This window comes from Solanum dulcamara, chromosome 8, assembly GCF_947179165.1.
Source record: "Solanum dulcamara chromosome 8, daSolDulc1.2, whole genome shotgun sequence".
In the NCBI taxonomy this organism is placed as follows: domain Eukaryota; kingdom Viridiplantae; phylum Streptophyta; class Magnoliopsida; order Solanales; family Solanaceae; genus Solanum; species Solanum dulcamara.
In genome coordinates this window covers 78,784,375-78,805,597 of record NC_077244.1, presented here as the reverse complement: position 1 = coordinate 78,805,597, position 21,223 = coordinate 78,784,375, and the positions used below count along the sequence as shown (strand labels likewise).

Below are 21,223 nucleotides of genomic sequence, written 5' to 3'. Positions count from 1 at the left end.
TGTATGAAGGAAAATATTGAGGTGCCCTCAATAAATACATGTTGACCATAAAAATAAAGTTTGTCTTTACTTACTTATATGACTTAAGACCAACTTAATTACTTTTTAAAATATATTAAACACTATTCATATTTATACATTACGTATCAAATAGAATCACAGCTCATACATCAAGTGAAACTACTTGGCCTAACAAACAATAGTTCGATCCAATTACAAATTTACTTTACATGATAAGTGGTCCTTAACTGATAAAAAGTAGGCAAAAATGGAAATGACATTACATATATGTAAATGTCATGATTAAATAAGTAACAGATTTAACAACCTTTTAAGAAAGGTGATTTCCTGAAAGTGATTGTTAAGCTGTCATTAATATTCATTTAATACACCAAAATCCCAAACGTCGATAATTATGGAGCAATATTCGTGCCCATCTAGTCATTTGCTCGTGGTGGTCCATTATTTTGACTTTTAATTGACAGATATTCATGTGATTATGAATATATTATTTATATACGCTGCTAATAATATTTGTGTAATATACATACAAAATTTGAGTTTAAATTATTGAATTTTTGCCAAATCTATAATCGCAAATACTAGCTCCGGAACTGCTTGCAAACCAAAGGCATCAATGCCTGCATTTTTTTGGCTTGTCCGTTTATTTACACAGGAAATTACATTGGATGACTTTTGAAAATCAAATTTTGTTAAGCTTTAAATTGTATTGTTATAATAACGGTGTCAAAAGTTTAAAAGCAACCACTCTCTTCTAAGATCTTTTTTGTAAATCAATCATGTTTATGACTCCTTCATTTTTTTTAGAAAATAAATAAATTACACTGTCTGTCTCAGTACATCTTTTTCTTTCCCTTACTTCCTAAACATTTAATAATTTGTTAAATCTAGAAATTACAGCAAAGGATGATTAGGAGAACCTTTTATATAATAGTTTATTACAGTATAAATTTAATTATTAATTGAAACTGTTGATTACAATATTAAAGACGTCAATATGGTGAAATGCCTTGGTTGAAAGCAAGAGAGTAATTTAGCCACCTTATGTGCTTTAACTACTCTTTTTTTTTCTATGTATGCATCAAATTATATTAATTTACACTAAATGATTAAATGCAGTATTAATTAATCATTCTTAGTTAATAAAACGAATATAAAAAAATACGATGTTATGCACTTAATGGTTTGATACATACCATAGACAGAATTATATCATTTATGTAAAGGATAACAAAATTTACTAGCCCGTCTTTGCACCATTCAATTTGGTCGGCGATAAGTTAAGATAAATATCGGAAATTTAATGTAAATTGTGACATAATTATATTTATAGCATCCATATTGACTACTCAAGTTGTCATCACATATTCGAAAATAAAAAAAAAGGTTTGGTACAAATGGACATCAATACTACAAGTCGTGAAAAATGAAAGGACAAGGAATATTATAAGAAGAGGAAAACAAAAGTCAGAGTAGTCAAAGATATTTTTCTCGAAAGGATCGTCAAATTGAAGCAAACACTACTTAAATGTTTTTTTTCCCCTCAATTTATGACATGAATTTGATGCAATAAAAAATTTAAAACTGAAGATTTTTTAAATTTGTAATTTAAATCACTTAACCATTTGTGTGGTATAAACATTTTATTAACGATAAAAAATTTAAAATTAAATTATTTTTATTATAGAAAGATGAAAAAAAAGAAGGAGAAACTATCTTATTAGACATACATTTATATATATATATTGATTCTACCTATATTTTTAAATAATTACGTATCATATCATCTCTATATCTTACTTGTGAAATTTCATTGGGTATGTCGTTGTTGTTTGTTACGTATCTTACAATTAATTAAAAAATTTCGAACATATATTGAACAAGATACACCTAGATATATATATTTTGCTACCAGATACATTAAAAATAGGGAAAGAGGCTAACAAGATAGTCATGTATCCCGAATACATGCGAATCATACTAGATAAATGTATTTTGTCTGATTCGCATGTATCTGAAATACCAGATACATAGGTACGTGGCGAGCGAGATTTGTCTATTTATGTCAGATACATGTGAATCCACTTGAATATGATATATTTAGAATAAATTAGACTTAATTTTCACCTCGTATATTTTAAGATATATCTATTTGGACGTATATAACCACATTAAAATTTAATAAAATTTATAATATTATAAATTAAAATATATCTTATTCTAAATAATTAATTTCTAAATCGGTATGAAATATGAGACACGCGAATTGTGACAAAGGACTACTGAAGTACTATTTGAAATTGTTAGAAAATAGATTTTTATCAAATTTGTTTTTATACAGAAAATTGGCTGACAATATTTATGAGGAATTTATGATGATGATACTATTTCCACTTCAGAATAAATACAGAGCTACAGAAGTGAACAGTATTAGTATTGCTTAACAGAGCAGCTGTCAACGGGGCCCTTAATGCATCACAACAATAACAAAACAACAAATCGGTATGAATTCATGAGTGAAATTCGAGATAATAAAGTAAACGTAGATTTATTATTATATTTAATTAAATAGAGAGATTATGTTTTTTTATAAACTATTATTTTATTAAAATAAATTTAAAAAGATAAAAAGATTATTATAAAATTATTACAGTAAAGAAAAAATATTATTGACAATAAAAATAGTAAAGATAAGATGAATTTATAATTTTAAAAAGATCATGAGTTAAGTTTAACATTGAAAACTTTAAAGATAAGATTTATTTATTGGAAAATTATATATTAAAACAAACATGGCATATATATTTACTATAGCAATTATATTTTTTTAAAAATTATAATTGATAGCTATAATTAAGTTTTATAGCAAATTATTCTCACCTCTCACTTTTCTCCGTTGCCTCTCTCGCCTCTGTGCACTCTCTCTTTCACACGCTCTCTCTCCGGTCCAATACAATGCTCTAAATTATAAAAAAAAATTATATCAATTATATTATGTCAACTATATTTATATTAATTGTATTTTATCAATTATATTCTATCAAGTATATTTATTAGTACACTTGATATAATTGTATTCATTTATACAAATTATTTCAATACAACATATATTCATCCCTTTTCTCTTGCACTGTTTCTTTCAAATCTCGCACACTTATCTCCTTCTTCTGACATGTCATTATAAGTGAACAAATTACAATATGTAATTATAAATCACTAATTAAATCAAACTATAATCATGTTTTGAAAGTTGCAGCACAAATGGTATTAGTTGTTAAAAACATTTTGGCAACACGAATTCGAAAGATGGAGCGGGGAGGAATTTAAGTAGATGATAATGACTGCTGGTTATGTGATTTCATGAAACTGCAGGCTTTCTGACCCCTACTACTTTACGGGTCACAAATTGAAACTGCCACTTTTTCATTCCGATTATCTGAGGAGCTTTTGCCGATTTCCGGCGCCTGAACTTGACAGCATGCCGCCGGAAGAAACAGTTTCCAAGTCACCTCTCGACAAACCTCTCTATCAACTCACTGACGATGACATTTCTCAGCTTACTCGCGAGGATTGCCGCCGGTACCTCAAACAAAAAGGTAATCCTCTATCTCTGTATTCACTATATACAAACAATTTAGGTTGCAAAATCGAATGCAAATTTCTTAAGATTACGCTTAAGCAAAGTGATATGTGGAAAATTTGTTCCGTACAGGGATGAGAAAGCCGTCATGGAATAAATCACAGGCAATTCAGCAAGTTATATCGTTGAAGGCTCTCCTCGAAACGACGCCGGATACCGACGCTGGAACTCGGAAGAAACTTCACATTCCTCGCACCGATACTCATGTACGGCGAGTGCGTTTCAATTTATCAAGTGCATTTCCTCTTTCCATCTCCAAGCATTATTTTGAGCTCTTCTTGTTATACTGCACTGATAATTAGTAGTAGTATATTATGGTTGGCTCCCCGATGTAACAACGCATGTTTATATGATAATATATTAAATAATTCTAAAAACTAATGTAGGTCCAGAGAGGGAAAAATACCTATGGCGAACCTTCTGTTCCGGTGCCTGATGGAAGAAATCAGCAGGATAAACCTGATATTTCCAGTCATATAATCGCCCTTCCAGTCACTGCTGTTGATAACTCAGCTCCTTTGAGGTGAGTTATAGTCATCTTGAATGCATTTCTGAATAGAATGGAATGGACCTGGAAAATTCTAATATTCAATCCTAAAGGATTGAGACATAATTGATTGCTTGATTGACAATAAGCTCGTCATTGTGCTCAACGGATGGCTGATGGCTCCTTACTTTTTGTTATTAAAGGACAGGCACTTGACTTTGAAAATTGTTCCTCTCGAATATTCGACTTTCATGCTTCTATTAAATAGCGGCTAGCTTGTGCCTATCAAAGTCAGAGTCCCTCTTTTGAACCTGACCTCCTTGTATATCTTTTGTTTCAATTCGTATAGTAAGTGGCTTATCGGGAGTAAGTTTCTTTTGGATTATTGTGGTTAAAATGTCTGAGTAATGTGCTTGATTGTTAGAGAGACATATAAAGAGACATGATGAACTTCAATCTTGCACCTCATCTGCATAGTACTCCTACTTCTTGTAGTTTTGTTAATACGATCTTGTGGTGATCTCTTGTTATAGTATAGTTTCATTCTATATATTGTTCTTGTGATTGCAAATTTATCTTTTTGGAACTTAGGTAAGATTCTTTCTTTATTATTAACAAATCATCAGATCCAAATATATACCTTCACCTTTTATTTTTCCACATGCCTTTGTAACTCATAGTTCGTTAGAAGATACTCTATTGAAAAATGACATCATAAGGCAACTTGTGATTATGTATAGAAGCACAGGTCTCCATTTGACTAGCATTTCCTCAAAGAAAACTGCATCCTATCTAGCTTCAAAAACTGATAGCTTTTTCCGTTGTTGATTCCAGAACAATAGGCTCAGCAGATACACCAGTAGGACAAATGACAATCTTCTACAGTGGCAAGGTGAATGTCTATGATGATGTGCCTGCCGACAAGGTATTTCAGCTTGCTGAAAATTGGGAACTTTTCCAAATCACTCTACTTTCACTTTTTCCTGATATGTCCAACTTGCATCTCTTTAGGCACAAACAATCATGTGTCTTGCTTCAAGCCCTCTTTGTGTGTCTTCAGAAACTCCTTCAAATGCTACTGTAGCAGCTCGACATTCAGCATGCTGCTTACAAGCTGCAATTACTAAACTACGCCCAGATACTGATATGGTACCGACTATTCAAACAGGTCATTAGTTGCATTCTCTCTATCTTCTTGTACTTTACTTGATTACAATGGCGAGTTGAGTATGTGAATTAAGTAGTCTTTGTTTCTGAGGATTTTGGTGAAGCGAGCTCAAAGGTTACTTCAAAAATAAAGCAACCATTGGAAGTTAATGTGAAAAATGTAACAACTTTATAATCCTAAATGTCATAAATGGGTTTTTTGACCCCCTTTTATGCCTTTTTTGAGCCGAGGGTCTCTCGGAAACAGCCGTCCTACCTTGGTAGGAGTAAGGTCTGCGTACACTCTACCCTCCCCAGACCCCACGTTGTGGGATTTCACTGGGTTGTTGTTGTTGTTGTTGTCATAAATGGGGTGGAAAATATGTCTCTAAATTATGACTTCTGTGTGGCGGTGAGCCTTTTTCCTGGGAATGTCCGGGAAGATGTTTGTTGTATCCTCTATTCCATAACATTTCAGTTTGAATCTTTTACAGTGAAAAAGAGTGAAGTTTCTCGAATTCCTGTAGAAGAAAGCAACAGTTTATATGATGATAATCCTGGTATGTTCTTAGTTATGTTTTTGTTCTTCTCTTTTCCCCACAAATTACTCCTTGGACATTACTAAAATTGCGAATATTAGGCTACTTTGTTCTAGTAGAGATTAAATTATTATATGAAAGACATTTTAAGATTCACTCCTTTTCATCAACAAAAAAAGAAGTATTTTAAGATCCACCAATTAGAAGTAAACAATCTCATAGAAATAGGGGGAAAATACTAGAATGAAAACTTCGTATCTTTTTTAAGAAATATATTTGGTTACTCTGGAAACACCACTGTGAAGCTCCAAATGTAATCTGAGTGATGGATGGCAATTTTTTTTTTTTGAAATGGTTTCTATTATAAACATGGAAATACACCAAAAGTGTACCTCAACAACTTTGTGTTTTCTGTAAGCAAAAAATTTACATAGGTGAAAAATGGTGGTCTAGTGCTGATTCGTTTTCTTTGTGGAAGTAACTACAGTTAAGTAACAATGTTCATTATGCTGAAAACAATATGAAAATTGTATTTAGTTTCTGCTTAGTTTTCTTCTGCATCTATTTTATGTCCGCGGAAGCAGTAGAGAGCCCCGCAAGCAGGAAAGCAGCATCAGTACAAAGATACCTTGAGAAGCGAAAAGAAAGGTATTACAACAACTGAGCTGTTCGTGCAAAAAAGTGAAACAATATAAGAAGATCTCCGCACTGCTTTCTGTCTCTTTCTATCTCTCACATCTCTGTTAGGTGAAGGTTCAAGTGGAAGAGAAAGGGAGAAATAACTTCATCAGCTAGCTTGGATATCTATTTAAATGATCAAATTGGGACTCGTACGCCAAGTGACTGCGCAAGTGGTGCTGATCTTTGCTTCACACGCCACATTGCACCTACAGGAAGTAGTCCCATACAAGACAATATTCAGAAGAATCCCACTTTTTCTAGTGGTCTCAATGACAGAGGTGATGTTGTTTCCAACCTCTCTATTTTAGTGGTCATAGTACTTTCAAATGTTCTACAATAACTTTTTTTTCTTTTAGCTTCTTTAATTAGTCTGTGCATGATATAGGGAATTGTTATTGACTAAAAACTTTTCAACATCTAGGAGATAAGTGAATGTTGCTTCTCAAAAATAAAATACTCATTGTTTTCAATATGTAACCAGTTTAATGTCAACCTTTGCATTTCAACCTTTGAGTCTGTTCTTTCTAAGCTCCTAAATAATTCTTGCTGCAATTTAATTTCAAGATAGCATCAGATTCCTGCTTCACTGTGAACCAACTATCCCTCCTCGGTACGTTAGACACATTCATAAGGTGCCACTATTCGCAAATTGAGTGATGTATTATAAGTGATTAAACAGTGAATAAAAGAGTGAATAGCTCCCTTGTGTTCATCCACCCTTGTTTGCTTATCCTATAAACATATCTCATTTGTTTTTTGCTAGATGCAACACCAAGTATTGAACATTGAAGTATACTAGTCATTTTTGCTTGTTGTCTTCTCCTTTATATAAATCTATTGAGCATCTAATTGAAGTTTCTCCTTCATCTTTCTCTTTCTTATCACAGTCTCACAACTAAACCAATTTCGATCTCCTCCCAGCCTTTTCAGCTTGAAAGATAAAAAGGCTGAAGAAATATGTTCTAGTTCTGAAAACTGGTCTCTGGAGATATATGAAACACTTAATTGGTCAAGTTTTTGATATGTTTTATTGCTTTTTCAGATGTCAAAGAGTGAATGTTGTAAACTGAATGGTTGGGGATGCACATCAGATTTCTGTTTTGTCTTGAAATGTTTGGAGGCCACATCATGTTCTAGCGTTTGGATAATTGAATGAAGTGTGATGCTGGTAGCACTTTTTCTCGGGACAATATATGTGAAACAGCCTTCTCTTTGTAGGTTTGTCTATAATGTAAATTAAGAGAAAACTAGTGAGAAATAGTTGTCAGGTCATGAAACGTTTTTTGCTTTTCTTATAACAGCTAATCTTCCTCTTCAATATTGATTTTAGGCTGTAGCTTTTCCTTGTTGCTGGAACTATCCTCAATGATCTTACTTGGAATTATATGTCCAATTTTGTTGTCTGTATTTTATCACTTTCTAATGTGTATTACCAAATGCAATTATTTTTTCCATGTTTCTTTCTGGGAGATGGAGAGAAACCAGCAAGAACTGTATGACAGAGAATGTGAACGGCTCATGCAATCTGATGATCCTTGACGTTCAAAATAAGCTTTACTGATCTGTTATTTGATCGGATTAACGTGATAGTTAGGCTTAGTTTCTTCTTCAAGCTTATCAATCCAGCTATTTATTGACTAAGCCTGCATTGCAGGACACTGCACATGAGAAGTAAATATCGGGAAGGAATTGTCCTTACGCCTCTGCATTTGTATGATACCTACCTTTCTCGTGTAAATTTTGAAGTTAAGATCGTTAACACATGTATGGTTCACATTTCTTTTCTTTTTTGATGAATTATCAAATGAGTACTGACGTGTGGGGTAAAAAGTTTGAATAGAGCAACATACAGAACCAAAAAAGAAAAAGTTCTTGTTTCCCTCATTGTATTGAGGAGTTAATTCTCAACTAATTAAAACTTTGGAATTTTATGCATTTTCCTTATAATATTGTTTCTTTAATTTATAGCATTCGACGAAAGAATAACTTTCTACAGCTATAATATGAGAAATCCACTTCATTGATTATTGGGACTACTCTTGGATGCTTTTACAACTCATTTCTTCACAAAACTACTAATCGAACCCTCTCATTATTCATGTCACAGCCATTGAGTAAATCTTACACTAACAATTTCCCTATGTCAAACGTAAGATTATGCCATAGCAATATAAAAATATGTTATAAAATACAACAAGTTGCAAAATTATGTTATAAATAGTAACTAATATGTAAACAATGTGCAAAAAAGTATTTAGATGACAGGAATTTTATTTTTTCAGAAAGTACTCCAATGACGTAATAATAGAGGCTCTATTTTGTACTCTTTCGAATGCAATATATAAAATGACCCTTGGGTCTTATTGATTTTTTTATTTAAAAAAAGACCTAATAATAGAGGGAAAAATAAAAGCTAGAAAAAGAAAAGGATTAGCTCCGAACGGGATGTCAAGCAGCCAAAGAATCAACATTGATATACATTATTGTGGAATAATACAAGTTATTTTCCACAGATTTAATTAATAAATATTTATATAAAAAGGGTCGGAGTATTTTCACCTTCCATAGAAGATTATATTGGGCCCAAACAGTTTACTACCCGGCCCTCTCCAGCTGAGTTTGTAAATTGCAACTCACTCGGGCAATTGAATTTTCTCATTTTTCATAATCGCACGCACATACGAATTACGATGCAAGATTGGCACCTTCATTTATGGTAATGCTTCTTAGCAAATTGAGTTAAATCTTGTTTTGTTCATCTGTGTTTTTTCAAGAATGATTTTTTTGTCTCCTTGTTGTGGGTATCTGAATAATTAATCGACAATAATTCTGGAGAAAACGAAAATAATACTTAGTATGTTTGGTATAAAGTAAAATATTAACCATGATTTTTTTCCCCTTAGAAAACATTTCCAAGGAAAATTTGTTATGTTTTGCCTTTTTTCTTTTGCTGTGCGTATAGTAAGTTGAATTTAGATGATGTACACTGGCAATGTATATTTTACTTACCAAACTTCTTTTTTTAAGTTATTATGCAATCAACTATCAAGACTGGTTAAAGATGGCATTTTGGCAAGATGGTTCAGCAGGTTATTGTTAAATTACTTGATTGTGTAAATATTCGTTCCCAAATTTTTCGTCTCCACGAAGTTGGATATGTTATGGACAGGAGTGGCGGCAGAGAGGTGCAAGGGGTTTTTGTTATATTATATAAATAGGGTAAAAATGACCTATATATATGTTGTTGAATCTCGTTAGCATAAGATATTTTTTTTGAATTCCTGGCTCCATGCACTCAAAAATGAATTGTTGGTTCAAAATATTGTTATTAAAAATTTAAGGCTTTGTTTCGATGGCAGAACTGACAATGGAAGGAGAAAAAGTAGCACTTTTCTTTGTTGCATTTCTTTGCTTGAGTTATGCTTATGAGGTTTCAGTATCTTGTATGATGGCTTATGATGAGGGTGGTGCTTCAGCAGTTTTTAACTCACCTGAATGTCGTCCGTGGGATTTTTCTGCTGCTATTAAAAATGGAACAGATAAATGCTTGGTAGCGACGCATCAGGGGCGTAGGAAATACCAAGAAGATCGTATTAGATGCTATCCTCGTGTTATTGTTCCTGTTTTAGGTAGTTTCAAACTCTAACCTCTTGCCTTATTCATATATCTCATTGTTATAAAAGAGCTGCAGCTATCGTCTTTCCTATCTCTTAAACTTAACTTGGACTTGTTAGCTATGTATCTTTCTCAAACTACAAAGGCAGACCAATAAAAAGGGGGGCGCCACTATATTACGTGAGAGTTGAAAACTCTTCAGATTAAGTACAAATATGGTAGACATTATGATGGCCAGTCGTGCTGTTGTAAATGACGCTGAAGACATCAAAACAAATTCTGTAGTTTAGTGAAGTTTCTCCCAAGGTAAGGGTAAGGTCTGCTTACTCATTATCCTCCCCAGACCCCACTTATGGGATTACACAGGGTATGTTGTTGTAGTGAAGTTCCTGGTTCGTGTTGCTCATCTTTTCCTATGATCACTAGGTGAAGATGGGGTGGGAGAAGCTAGTGTGGGTATAGCGGCAGTGTTTGATGGACACGGAGGCAAGGAAGCAAGTGAGATGGCTTCTCAGAAGTTCTTTGATTACTTTCTATTGCACATTGTTTTCAACACATACAAGAATCTCTTTTCACACAGTAAAGAGCATCAAGAAGCAGGTCAATATAGCTTGAAATTCAAAGGTCTGTAACCTGTCCTACGGAAATTTAGAATTTTTTTCGACTGGTTATTTTCTGCATTAGTATTTTGTCAAATCCCTGATCTGACTGTTAGTCAAATAAATGATATGAAACACCTCTAACATGATTTAACTTCCTAAATGGAGATGCCCGTTCCCTTGCAACTTTGGGAATCCTTTAAGTACCTCTGATGGTTTTCCTTATGAGTCTACGGCGAACGGCGTAGATAATATAGGATTTTTTTTAACCTTTATACTGTCACATGATACATGTGCTTGTATTTTGCATCGTCTACATTTCTCAGCTTCAAATCATTCATTGCATCAACATACAGGTTAATAATTGTACATTAATGAAAAGCATTTATACACTTTGTATGCATTTCAAACTATTAGGGAAAGCAATTTATACCTATTAACCTACTATTGACAGCACAAGTATTGATGTTTACACAGTTCTAATGGTGTAGTTGATGATGAGTCGACGCATGGAATCCTAGAGAAAGCCCTCTTGAGAACAATCCAAGATATAGATTCAGAGTTTACCCAGGTACATACAGTTCTCCTTGTGTTTGTTGCTTTCCTAACCTTCCTTTCCGATTTTCAAGTCGATTTCTCTCTGTAGGAAGCTTTGAAGAATGACTACATTTCTGGATCAACTGCAATAGTTGTTCTTTGGATGAATGGGGAGATATTAGTTGGTAACCTGGGTGACTCAAAAGCAATCGTATGCTCGAGGAGAAGTCATTTTGATCAGGGAAATGAAGGTTTAAAGCCTTCCGACTATTGTTCATTAAACTCTTTTGATTATCACATTGTTGCTCACGGCTAAATATCACCACGTATCCATATTCCTTACGATCCTTTTACTCTGTCTGTTCTGTTTGAATATCTCAGGTGATTTGGTCACAAGTCTTCAAGCTGAGGAACTAACAAAGGATCACCATCCTGATAGGGATGATGAAAAGGCTAGAATTGAAGCAGCTGGTGGGGTTGTCCTCTTTGTTGGCGTGCCTCGTGTCAATGGTATATTAGCCGTCTCAAGGTCGATTGGTGATATTCGTTTGAAAAGGTGGTCGTCAAATTCTATGAACACAAGGTAGCAAGCAGAGGGCATTTGTTCTGATCTTGTTTTCTTTTGGTATTTTCTAGATATGGAGTTATTGCTGAACCAGAGGTCACGGGTTGGAGACATTTGTCAACTGATGACTGGTATGTGGTGATAGGATCCGATGGCATATTTGAGAGTAGCAGCAGCCAGGATGCCTGTGATATTTTAAGCGGAGGACATGCCAAGACATCTATCGACTCGTCCTTCTGTCCATCATCATCCTCTTTAGCAGACTGCATTGTCCACAATGCATTTAGTAAAGGTAGCGGTGATAACTTGTCTGTAATTGTCATTCCATTGAGACAAGAATCACCTTCACTGGAACACAAACACCACATATAAAATGTTGTATTCCTTGAAAGATGCAAAAAATTCTGTTGCCCGGAATCGAACCCTGGTCTCCTGGGTGAAAGTCAGATATCCTAACCGCTGGACGACACTTACCGATTAACTGCATATTTGACTAAAACTGCTTTAGATAAGTTAAGTCAAACAAATTCAATTATTTTTTTGAGCTTATTTTAAGCACAAAATGACTTTAAGTTGACCTATCAAACACTCAAAAAAACTGAAAACAACTTATAAACTACTTGTAAGCCAATTCAAATGGGCTCTAATAAATACCAAATAAGAACATTACTACTACTTATGTTTTTTCAAAAATACAGTAGCATACCAACATTAATGGTACAGCGGTGGGACTGTTCACTCTTATTCAGAGAAAATCCTATTGGGAGCGACACTCAGAATGGATCCTACATTGCGCGATTCGAATTTAGTCGGAGTTTTTCTCTTGGGAGCGACACTCAGAATGGATCCTACATTGCGCGATTCGAATTTAGTCGGAGTTCTAATGCGAGCTCCGATCCCAGTGTGGGAAACTAGTAGCATATATGTTTTTCCTTTTTATTACAACTTTTATTTTATTTACAAGTAAGAAAGAAAAGACCTATTTATATTTATAGCCATAATAACGTTGCAAATAATATATTTTTTTAACTGGGCATGGAACAAGTTATTATGGTTGATCCAAGTGGGAAGTCTACAAGTCCAGTGAGGGTACGTGAAGATGCATTTGATTAATTAATGAAGTTAATTTCAATGTAAGGTGAAAAAATGTGTCACTTAGAACGGAGTAACTTCATAGTGATTGAACATATATTCCCAAATGAAAAATTAATCAACTGCATTTACACTGTTTAAATAATCTATATATATATATATATATATATATATATAGTAGATATTAAAAATTTTATGACTTCTCTGTATTTTAAATTTTTTAATGAAAATTTTTGAGTCCGCCGCTAGTTATCCATCATAGTTAGGTCATGCTCTCACACCCACTCCTTCCACTCTTGAGATTCAACGGTTCAAAAAGCATATATACCTCGACACATTATGTGTATATATATATACAAAACTATATATGAAACCAAAAGTTAGTAAGACTGAGAAACAGCAAAATCACTGTGTAAGACTAAGTAATCTTTGACTCCAATTATATTTATTCACTTTTCCATGTTGTCGTCATGACTTCTTTCTGTTTTCTAAAATCTTGAAACACCTTTTTATAACTTATTTATTCGTCTTGACTTCTGCTTTGATTATTTAACTTCTCTTTCAACAGGAAAAGTGCAAACATTTGGTCCTCTGGACTTGTAAAACTAGTCACATGCACACACGGATACGGTCGATGCACTACTTGCCAAAAATGAAGTAATTTAGATTATATGCATATAAAAAAAATTAATACAATTAAAAATTTATCTGCTATCATAAATAAATATAATCTTATAGTGTATAAATTACTTACACTAAATGATGTGTATAATTTAAACTTAAAAAAATCATTTGGTTGGATGAAGGTAAATAATTTTTTGATTCATTCAATAATAGTAAATAATCAACTATCGTGAGTTAAATTGTATTATTCATCTATTGCTGGTGTAAAAAAAAGTTGAATAACGGTGTTTATTATAGCTTAAATCTTATGTATAATTGTTGATTCGTGTTACTAGCTATTTTAATTTATTAAAAAATTTAAACTAAGAGCACGATCACGCAATTCAATGTAAAAATATAAAATACAATCATTTCTATTCAACTAGCTAGCTTGAAAAATATTGCCTATTCCAAGAGTAGAAAGAACAATGAAAGAGTAATGCAGGTAATGATATTAATAAAGTATTGTTTTTTATCATGTTACTATATAAGTTAGAACAATATAATTCAGTACGCATGCAAATCTAATTGCTTGGATTCGAATTTTCTGCAAAAGCTCAATTGAGTACGTACTACTCAACCATTAACTAATCACTATACTGTCGAGGATATTGAGCTTTTTAAAACTTGAGGTGACCGAGGACATATATATGTCGAGGATTAAGACAGAAGTTTAGTAGGTATTGTCACACCTTGTATAGGAGAGCTATGGGCTAGCATTCTCCTATCTGACTCTCCAGACTCTAGTTATAGAATTATACTGAATATGAATATGTTGTTGTTGATACAATTATAGAAAGTAGCATCTTAGGATGACAAAGACAAGACACTTGCATTGTTGCATTTCACATCATAAGGTGTTATTCCTTAACGACAAGGCCTGTGTATGTATAAAGCAACTAGAGAAAAGATAATTTAATTTCTTTTTCGATAGGTCAACAGTAAATATACACTATTATTAGCGCATAAAATTAACTTAAAACTACCTTTTTTCTTTCACTAGATTGATGCTTCGTTGTTAGTTTATTATTGAAGATTGCAAATACTTGTTGAAAGTCAATATGGCGGTCATTGTTCATATTTGGAGAAAGACAAATAAATATATAGATTTTCTGGCGAATGGAGATCGCACATATAATTTAATTTTATTAGTATGAAAAAATGCAATCAATTAAGTGAAAATGCAATCAAAATTGGGTGACTCTGCATTCATCTATTGTTTGCCATCTTCTCAAAACCAACCAAAGGAATCAAAACTAGTTAACGTCAAATTACTAATTAATAACTTTTCCCTAATATTCCCTTTAATTTCTTTTCATTTCTTTTTTCCTTTACAGATCAGACTCCATTAATAGACATATGTTTGTGTGTTGAATTAGTAATAATAATTATATATATATATATAAGAGAAACCATAGATGTACAAAAATGGCAACAGTGATTTCTTGTTAAAAAAGATACACCTTCCATCTCCTTATAAGGAAATGAATAAGGGACTTTCTAAGAGTCATTTTTCGTATCAAACATAAATATTATTGTCACAATTCAACGTATAACGCTATACATAAGATTAAAATTATTTTTTATGTATATAGTAGGTGTTGAATCCTTTAAATTTATTCGTATGTTTACTTCTTTTATTTTAAATTTTTTTAATGAAAAATTATAGCTCCGCAACTAATCGTAGTGTGGACCACTTCCAATATCTTAAAGTACTTAGACTTAACTTGTATAAATACATCTCCTTGGTTCTTCCCATTCATGCCATTTCTGAACCCTGGACTATTTATACAAGTCAAGAAGACAAGAAAACTCATAGTTACTTCTCTCATTAAATTTTTTGGCTCCGCCACTACTTACATCGTGCAGTACTAGCAGTTGAAGCTGCCAGCATGATCTAAACTTCCCTTTAGTACAAATATTATCTGAGGAAAGATCAGATCATCTGGCAGCCTCACCTGTTGATGTTGTCACGAAATTATCCATATATTCTTGAGACCTTTCTTATGTTTATTGAGAGCTTCATCTTCTGCATTTTGCTTTCTAGTAGTCACTCCCTTTTTTTTTTAGTGAATCCCCATGCTTCTAATCTTTTGGTTAGTCTATATATTCATATCAAGTGAGTAGAGTTGTTTTGTTCTTTACTGAATGAGAGCTACCTAAAGATTGGTCTACACAACATCAATACTTGATGTAAATGCTGCTATTGGAAACTTTAATTAGGATTTTATATCAAAGTTATGATTACAGAAAAGAAACTAAGTTGTCGATTAGACTGATTCTGTATTTGCACAACTACGAAGATTAGAAACTGAAGCTCTCAAAAATCATTACAAATAAAGATCATCCCACGTCACATTCTTAATGATGATCCTTCCTTGATAACAATACAGATAACCCAAAATAGCACTGATCTTACATCACTTATTTCCTAAGTAAAAATTCTACATGCCTAGATACATTCATAATTCTCAAACCCAAAGTAAAGCTTGTAAACAGATTTGCCATCCTAATACACACTTTGGTAGCCAATGCATTGAAGACTGATAGTGTCATGATAAACAGTGACAAACATGCATCAACAAGCCACATACCAACTAAGACCAACAAAATGAAAACATCAAACTAATATGTTCATTACATCAGATAAGTTATTCTAATCAAACACAACCAACAGTGCCCCATCATTAGTCAACCCAGGTAAAGAGGAAAAAACACAAATTAGTCAAGATATATTTAAGATAAAACAGGAGAATTTCACTCCTTGGTGATTTTGTTTATGAGGGACTTGTGAATGTGAGGGATGACACCACCACCAGCAATGGTTCCTTTGATAAGGGTGTCAAGTTCCTCATCTCCACGAATGGCCAGTTGCAAATGCCTGGGGGTGATTCTCTTCAGTTTAAGATCCTTGCTTGCATTACCAGCTAATTCAAGAACCTCTGCAGTCAGATACTCCAGAATTGCAGCAGAGTAAACGGCTGCTGTTGCTCCAACTCTGCCATGAGCAGAGGTTCTGGTCTTGAGCTGACGGTGAATTCTTCCCACTGGAAACTAAAATACCCGCAAACATGTCAAAACAATCTTATCAGTATAGTCGGAGGGTGTTGAGGAAAATAAAAAACAAAAATCATTCTAGAGTGCTTCAATTGTTCCGAAACAGTTTGAATGATATGCACTATTTACAGCCTATAGATCAAAAAATGATGTCACCCCTATACATATATGATATATCAAAAAAATCAACATCCCAAAAGAGTAAGATGCATCCCAGTTAGTTTTTCATGTGTGCATTTTCGAAATGTCATTAGTCAACAAATATATGTTCTTTTAACAGTCTTTTTTTGATCATTGCATAGTTGAAATAGTTTGAAAACTTTGAAAGATTAGAGTTCAGAAATCTTGTAAAGAAGTGACAGATTTAGTTCAAACAAACACTTTGTACAAAATACAAATATAATTTGCAAGCTCAAAAACTCTAGAACATCTAACAAACACATTATCCAGCATCCTTCTCAAACTCTTTGAAAGTGAACTTCCATCAAAAGAAAGATAAAGAAAACAATTGCATTCTAGAAGCATGAAATTTGTTGATACTGTAGCAGATTCTGAACAGAGCACTTCCTAGCTTTTGCAGAATGGAAAGATAAAAAGAAGCACGCCATGGATTAGACCAAGCAGCGATAGTATAAAACTCAAAAAGGCAATCTTAAACCGCCTTGCTTGGAAATTGGAAGCGGTAATATTTCGTAATACTTGGAAAAGGCACAAGATAAAGTTGCTAGTAAGGTCGTCCGAAGATGTTTTTATTCTAGATGTGTATTCATGGCTTACATTAAAGCAATTAAAGATATGCATGATGAAGCCAAGACACAAGTTAGAACAATAGTAGGAGACTCGTAACACTTTCCGGCCATGATAGGGTTGCACCAGGGATAAGCCCTCAACCGTTTTTATTTGCCTTAGTGATGGAAAAACTGACCCAACATATTCAAGGGGAGGTGTCATGCAATGTTGTCAAAAAGACACACTTAAGTCATGAAATAAGGCTCAAATGGACTTATAGACATACTAGTAGAGAAATGATTAGAAACAAAATTAGACAAGACAAGATGTAAGTGGCCTTTAATGGCATACAAGATGAGACGAGCAAGACTTAGATAGTTGAACTACACTAGGTATGTTATTGTATCAGATTTCAGATTGAATAAAAATGAATGTATTACCTGCAGGCCCGCACGAGATGAACGAGAGATTGGCTTTTTCTTGTCTTTCTCCTTGTTGGGAGCCGCTGCAGCTGTTGTCTTCCCGGCCACTAGCCCTTTCCCACCTTTTCCTGCCATTTTCCTTACTTGAGGCTAGAGTGGAACAAACACAGAAAAGGCCAACAGTCACTACATCAATTTTGTCTTCAATCTCACAAGAGAAAATAGATATGAATGCAGTAATAACGTAGATCTGACTTCACAACAAATGATAAGATGAGAGAGTACCTTCGTCTCTGTAGATCTGCAATGCAGCTTAACTGTTTGATTTATTGCCCAACTCTTATTTGACTATTTTAAAACAGAACTTGTTTTCGCGGTTACTTTTTTGGAGGGAATTCTGAAATTTTCGCTAATTTACACTCAACTGATTGGGCCACCTTAACCTGACAAATGAAACAAAATGGCCCAAATCCAACCACGTAGATTGTCCTTTTCTTTAGATAATACAGTCATTTAAATTTTGTCTTTATTTCAAAAAAATATAATCCTTCTTCAATTATTTTACATTTGGGTGGGTCTAATGTTTGTTTTGCTTCTACTTTTTTCAACCTTATTAATAAAACATTAGATTGTCAACTAACATTTGTTATAACTTATAAAAAATAAGAATGTGGTCTAATACATTCTCCTAAGATTTTCAGTTTGCTCAAAAGAAAGATTATGATCGCACCTTTAAATTGCGAGTAAAATAATACTAAACAAAGGAATAAACTTGTGAGAATTTTTCTAAGTTCACGGGCAAGTTTTTAATATTGAAATAAAATTCACCAATCGAACAGTATTAATTTGTAGTCGTTGCCAGCAATGCATACAAGTTTGTAACAAGTGTCCATATTGATTATATAAAATTATACAACAACGATACATTGATTATATACGTACTATAGAAGTAACTTTGAAAAAATGTCAAGAATTATTTTTAGTAGAGGAGTTTAGTTAAACCACCTACCAAAGTGATGTAGGAATAGTTGTTATACTCAAATTGCTTTCTTTCTCAGGTAGGATCGTGCTCTTGTCCATTAATTTAAAGTAAAAGCAGAGTTGAATTTAACAAAAAGATGCGAACTTTGCAAATTGCAACAATTATAAAACAAATTATTATAAAACAAATTGGTACCCAAAGCGCAGTCCAAACAAAATACTTAGATAGAGCACAAATTTAATTGAAAAACAAACTTAGATAAAATCAAGTTTACTAAGGTGATTCAAAATAGTCATGGACTGGCGCATTGCTGTCTAAATTAAGATCAATTAGAGCATCACTCTCTTCATTCCATGGATTTTTCATGTCATTCCTATCGACGTTTCTTATGACACGCCAAATAACACTGCTATATTTAAAACCCGACCCAAAAGCCATTTGCCAAATTTTATCACCTTTCTTGATTCTTCCTTTAGCCTCTGAATAAGCCAATATGTACCAAATTGAACTACTTGAAGTATTCCCAAATCTTCTCAATGAAATTTTGGAAGCTTCCATAGCTAAATCACTAAATCCCAATTTTTTCTGCAACTGATTAAGTACCGGTAACCCTCCCACATGTGGAAAAAAATGATCAATTTTTGTGAAATTTGGTACGTACTTTTTAATATTTTCAACCCCAAAAATTCGTCTCATGACGAAATTTTTCAAGAAAGAGAGTTTTTCAGATAAGGGAAGGATTAATGGACCTAGTGAAGTGAGATTGGTTTCAATGGCATTAGTTGCTGCAATTAAGAGATCTTTAGTTATGGATACTCCAACGAGACCATCATCGTCTTCTTCTAGGAAAATTGATTTGTAAGAACGATCTGAACTTGCCCCGTGAGTATGAACATCATGGAGGAGCTCGTACTTGCATGAATTTCTATCTGATGGACGATTTGAGAGTAGGATCGCGGCTCCCCCTACGCGAAACGTGCAATTTGGTATTAACTTGGATTCATCGTTGCCAAGGTAACAACAATGCGAAGTGTTCTCTGTACTCAAAATTAGAGCATATGTGCTCTCATGCACCTGTTGCACAAATGTAGAGCTGTTAACAACCCGTAATTTGATAGGGCTGAACTAAGATTTTTAGAGCCCATTTAAGAATAGAAGGTTTGAACAAACTAGAAACTCAAACAGAGAGATTGAAAACAAAACTTGACAAGGATAAGGAGAAAGACAGGTAAAGTAGTGCCTCTGGTTAGATGTTTATCTAGAGCCAGAGGCGCTCCTAAAGTACTGTTGGGAGTGAATTCAACTAAACCTATTATGTTATGCATAAAGTAAAGATATATAAATGAAAAAAATGTAGTACCCTTATAAATACTATGAGTATGTTTTTGAAGAACTCAAAATTTTGAACTCACTAAGTTTACTTAAGTCTAGCTACAGTAACTTTGACTCAAATCTTACTTGAAGCAACTGATTTGCAAGACGAACGGCCAATAATCCAGCAGTACAACCCATTCCACCAAGATTGTAGCTTAAAACATTCTCATTCATCTTATAATGATTCACTATCATACAAGACAAAGAGGGAACTGGATTAAAAACAGAACAATTCACAATTAGTATGCCAATACATTTTGGATCAATTTTGGTCTTTTCAAAGAGTATATCCAATGCTCCAAACATGACATTTTGGGACTCTTTTAATGAAGTCTCCAAACATAAATTTGGGGAATTTGTAAGCAAAGTCTCTGGCAAATAAGTGGAGTCACCAAGGCCCACTTTGTTCATAGCCATTCTCATTTTATCCAATGTTTCTTCAGAGTAGTTCCCCATTGCCTTGACTATTTGTAGTGTTTTTTCTTTGGTGCACGTTTGTAAGGCAAGGGGCTTGTAGCATGCAAAATCTATCAAGAAAACTTTTTGTGAAGGCTTCTTTATGAAAATTGTTAGACTCCATATGAAAATTACCAACACTGTTAGCCAGATGATGATGGGGAATTCTAGGATTGATTGGGAAATATTGACAATAGACATATTGAATGAAAATGGTTGTATGCCAAATGATATATTCTACTATTACTTATAAAGGAGTGTGGCTATCGACTTGCCTTTCTGATTTTCTTTATAAGTAGTCTTATTATTATGTACTTTTTCTAAAATATTCTATATCTGAACAAATTTTAACGGAGAGAGTAAGGAAACAGAAGGAAAACAGAGAAAGGGAAAATAACAAAGAAGGAATTCTTTTTCTCTACTAACGTTCATGCCAATATGGCATGTTTATATAGGATCAATTTAGTGGGATGCCCACTTCATTTAAAAATATAAGTGGACATTCCATTTACTTAACACTCCCCCTTGAATATCCACGTGTAATGTGCCTCTATAAAACACACTTTACAAGAAATAAAATGCATAGTTATTATGTCTCGTTAAAAACCTTCCTAGGAA

The 21,223-nt window shown here is 33.4% G+C and overlaps 4 protein-coding genes across 7 annotated transcripts; 2 read left to right on the top strand and 2 right to left on the bottom strand.

The window, feature by feature from the left end:
- Positions 1-3,145: 3,145 nt before the first annotated feature.
- Positions 3,146-7,968, top strand: LOC129901413 (protein TIFY 4B-like). 3 transcript variants are annotated; one of them, XM_055976573.1, is made up of 9 exons: positions 3,147-3,617; positions 3,734-3,876; positions 4,048-4,184; positions 4,983-5,073; positions 5,160-5,316; positions 5,789-5,854; positions 6,418-6,481; positions 6,587-6,792; positions 7,557-7,968. In XM_055976573.1, exons 1-9 carry the CDS (start codon positions 3,500-3,502, stop codon positions 7,568-7,570), a joined length of 996 nt encoding a protein of 331 aa, XP_055832548.1. In that variant the 5' UTR covers positions 3,147-3,499; the 3' UTR covers positions 7,571-7,968. The 3 variants fall into 3 exon arrangements, with proteins under 3 accessions (XP_055832550.1, XP_055832548.1, XP_055832549.1); XM_055976574.1 differs by having other exon boundaries at positions 3,148-3,617; positions 3,734-3,867; XM_055976575.1 differs by lacking the exon at positions 7,557-7,968 and having other exon boundaries at positions 3,146-3,617; positions 6,581-6,669.
- A 1,006-nt stretch (positions 7,969-8,974) lies between these two features.
- On the top strand, positions 8,975-12,221 carry LOC129901329 (probable protein phosphatase 2C 51). 2 transcript variants are annotated; one of them, XM_055976479.1, is made up of 7 exons: positions 8,975-9,230; positions 9,542-10,143; positions 10,556-10,753; positions 11,220-11,299; positions 11,375-11,516; positions 11,647-11,821; positions 11,902-12,221. In XM_055976479.1, the coding sequence occupies exons 2-7, from the start codon at positions 9,867-9,869 to the stop codon at positions 12,200-12,202; spliced, it is 1,173 nt and encodes a 390-aa protein (XP_055832454.1). In that variant the 5' UTR covers positions 8,975-9,230; positions 9,542-9,866; the 3' UTR covers positions 12,203-12,221. The 2 variants fall into 2 exon arrangements, with proteins under 2 accessions (XP_055832454.1, XP_055832455.1); XM_055976480.1 differs by having other exon boundaries at positions 8,976-9,230; positions 9,874-10,143.
- Positions 12,222-16,085: 3,864 nt separating this feature from the next.
- Positions 16,086-18,186, bottom strand: LOC129899404 (probable histone H2A variant 1). Its single transcript, XM_055974361.1, has 3 exons — positions 18,079-18,186; positions 17,812-17,943; positions 16,086-16,639 (listed from the first exon to the last, which is right to left on the bottom strand). The coding sequence occupies exons 2-3, from the start codon at positions 17,926-17,928 to the stop codon at positions 16,343-16,345; spliced, it is 414 nt and encodes a 137-aa protein (XP_055830336.1). The 5' UTR covers positions 17,929-17,943; positions 18,079-18,186; the 3' UTR covers positions 16,086-16,342.
- Positions 18,187-18,912: 726 nt separating this feature from the next.
- On the bottom strand, positions 18,913-20,989 carry LOC129900560 (3-ketoacyl-CoA synthase 2-like). The gene is made up of 2 exons (XM_055975560.1): positions 20,234-20,989; positions 18,913-19,849 (listed from the first exon to the last, which is right to left on the bottom strand). The coding sequence occupies exons 1-2, from the start codon at positions 20,804-20,806 to the stop codon at positions 19,049-19,051; spliced, it is 1,374 nt and encodes a 457-aa protein (XP_055831535.1). The 5' UTR covers positions 20,807-20,989; the 3' UTR covers positions 18,913-19,048.
- Positions 20,990-21,223: the final 234 nt, after the last annotated feature.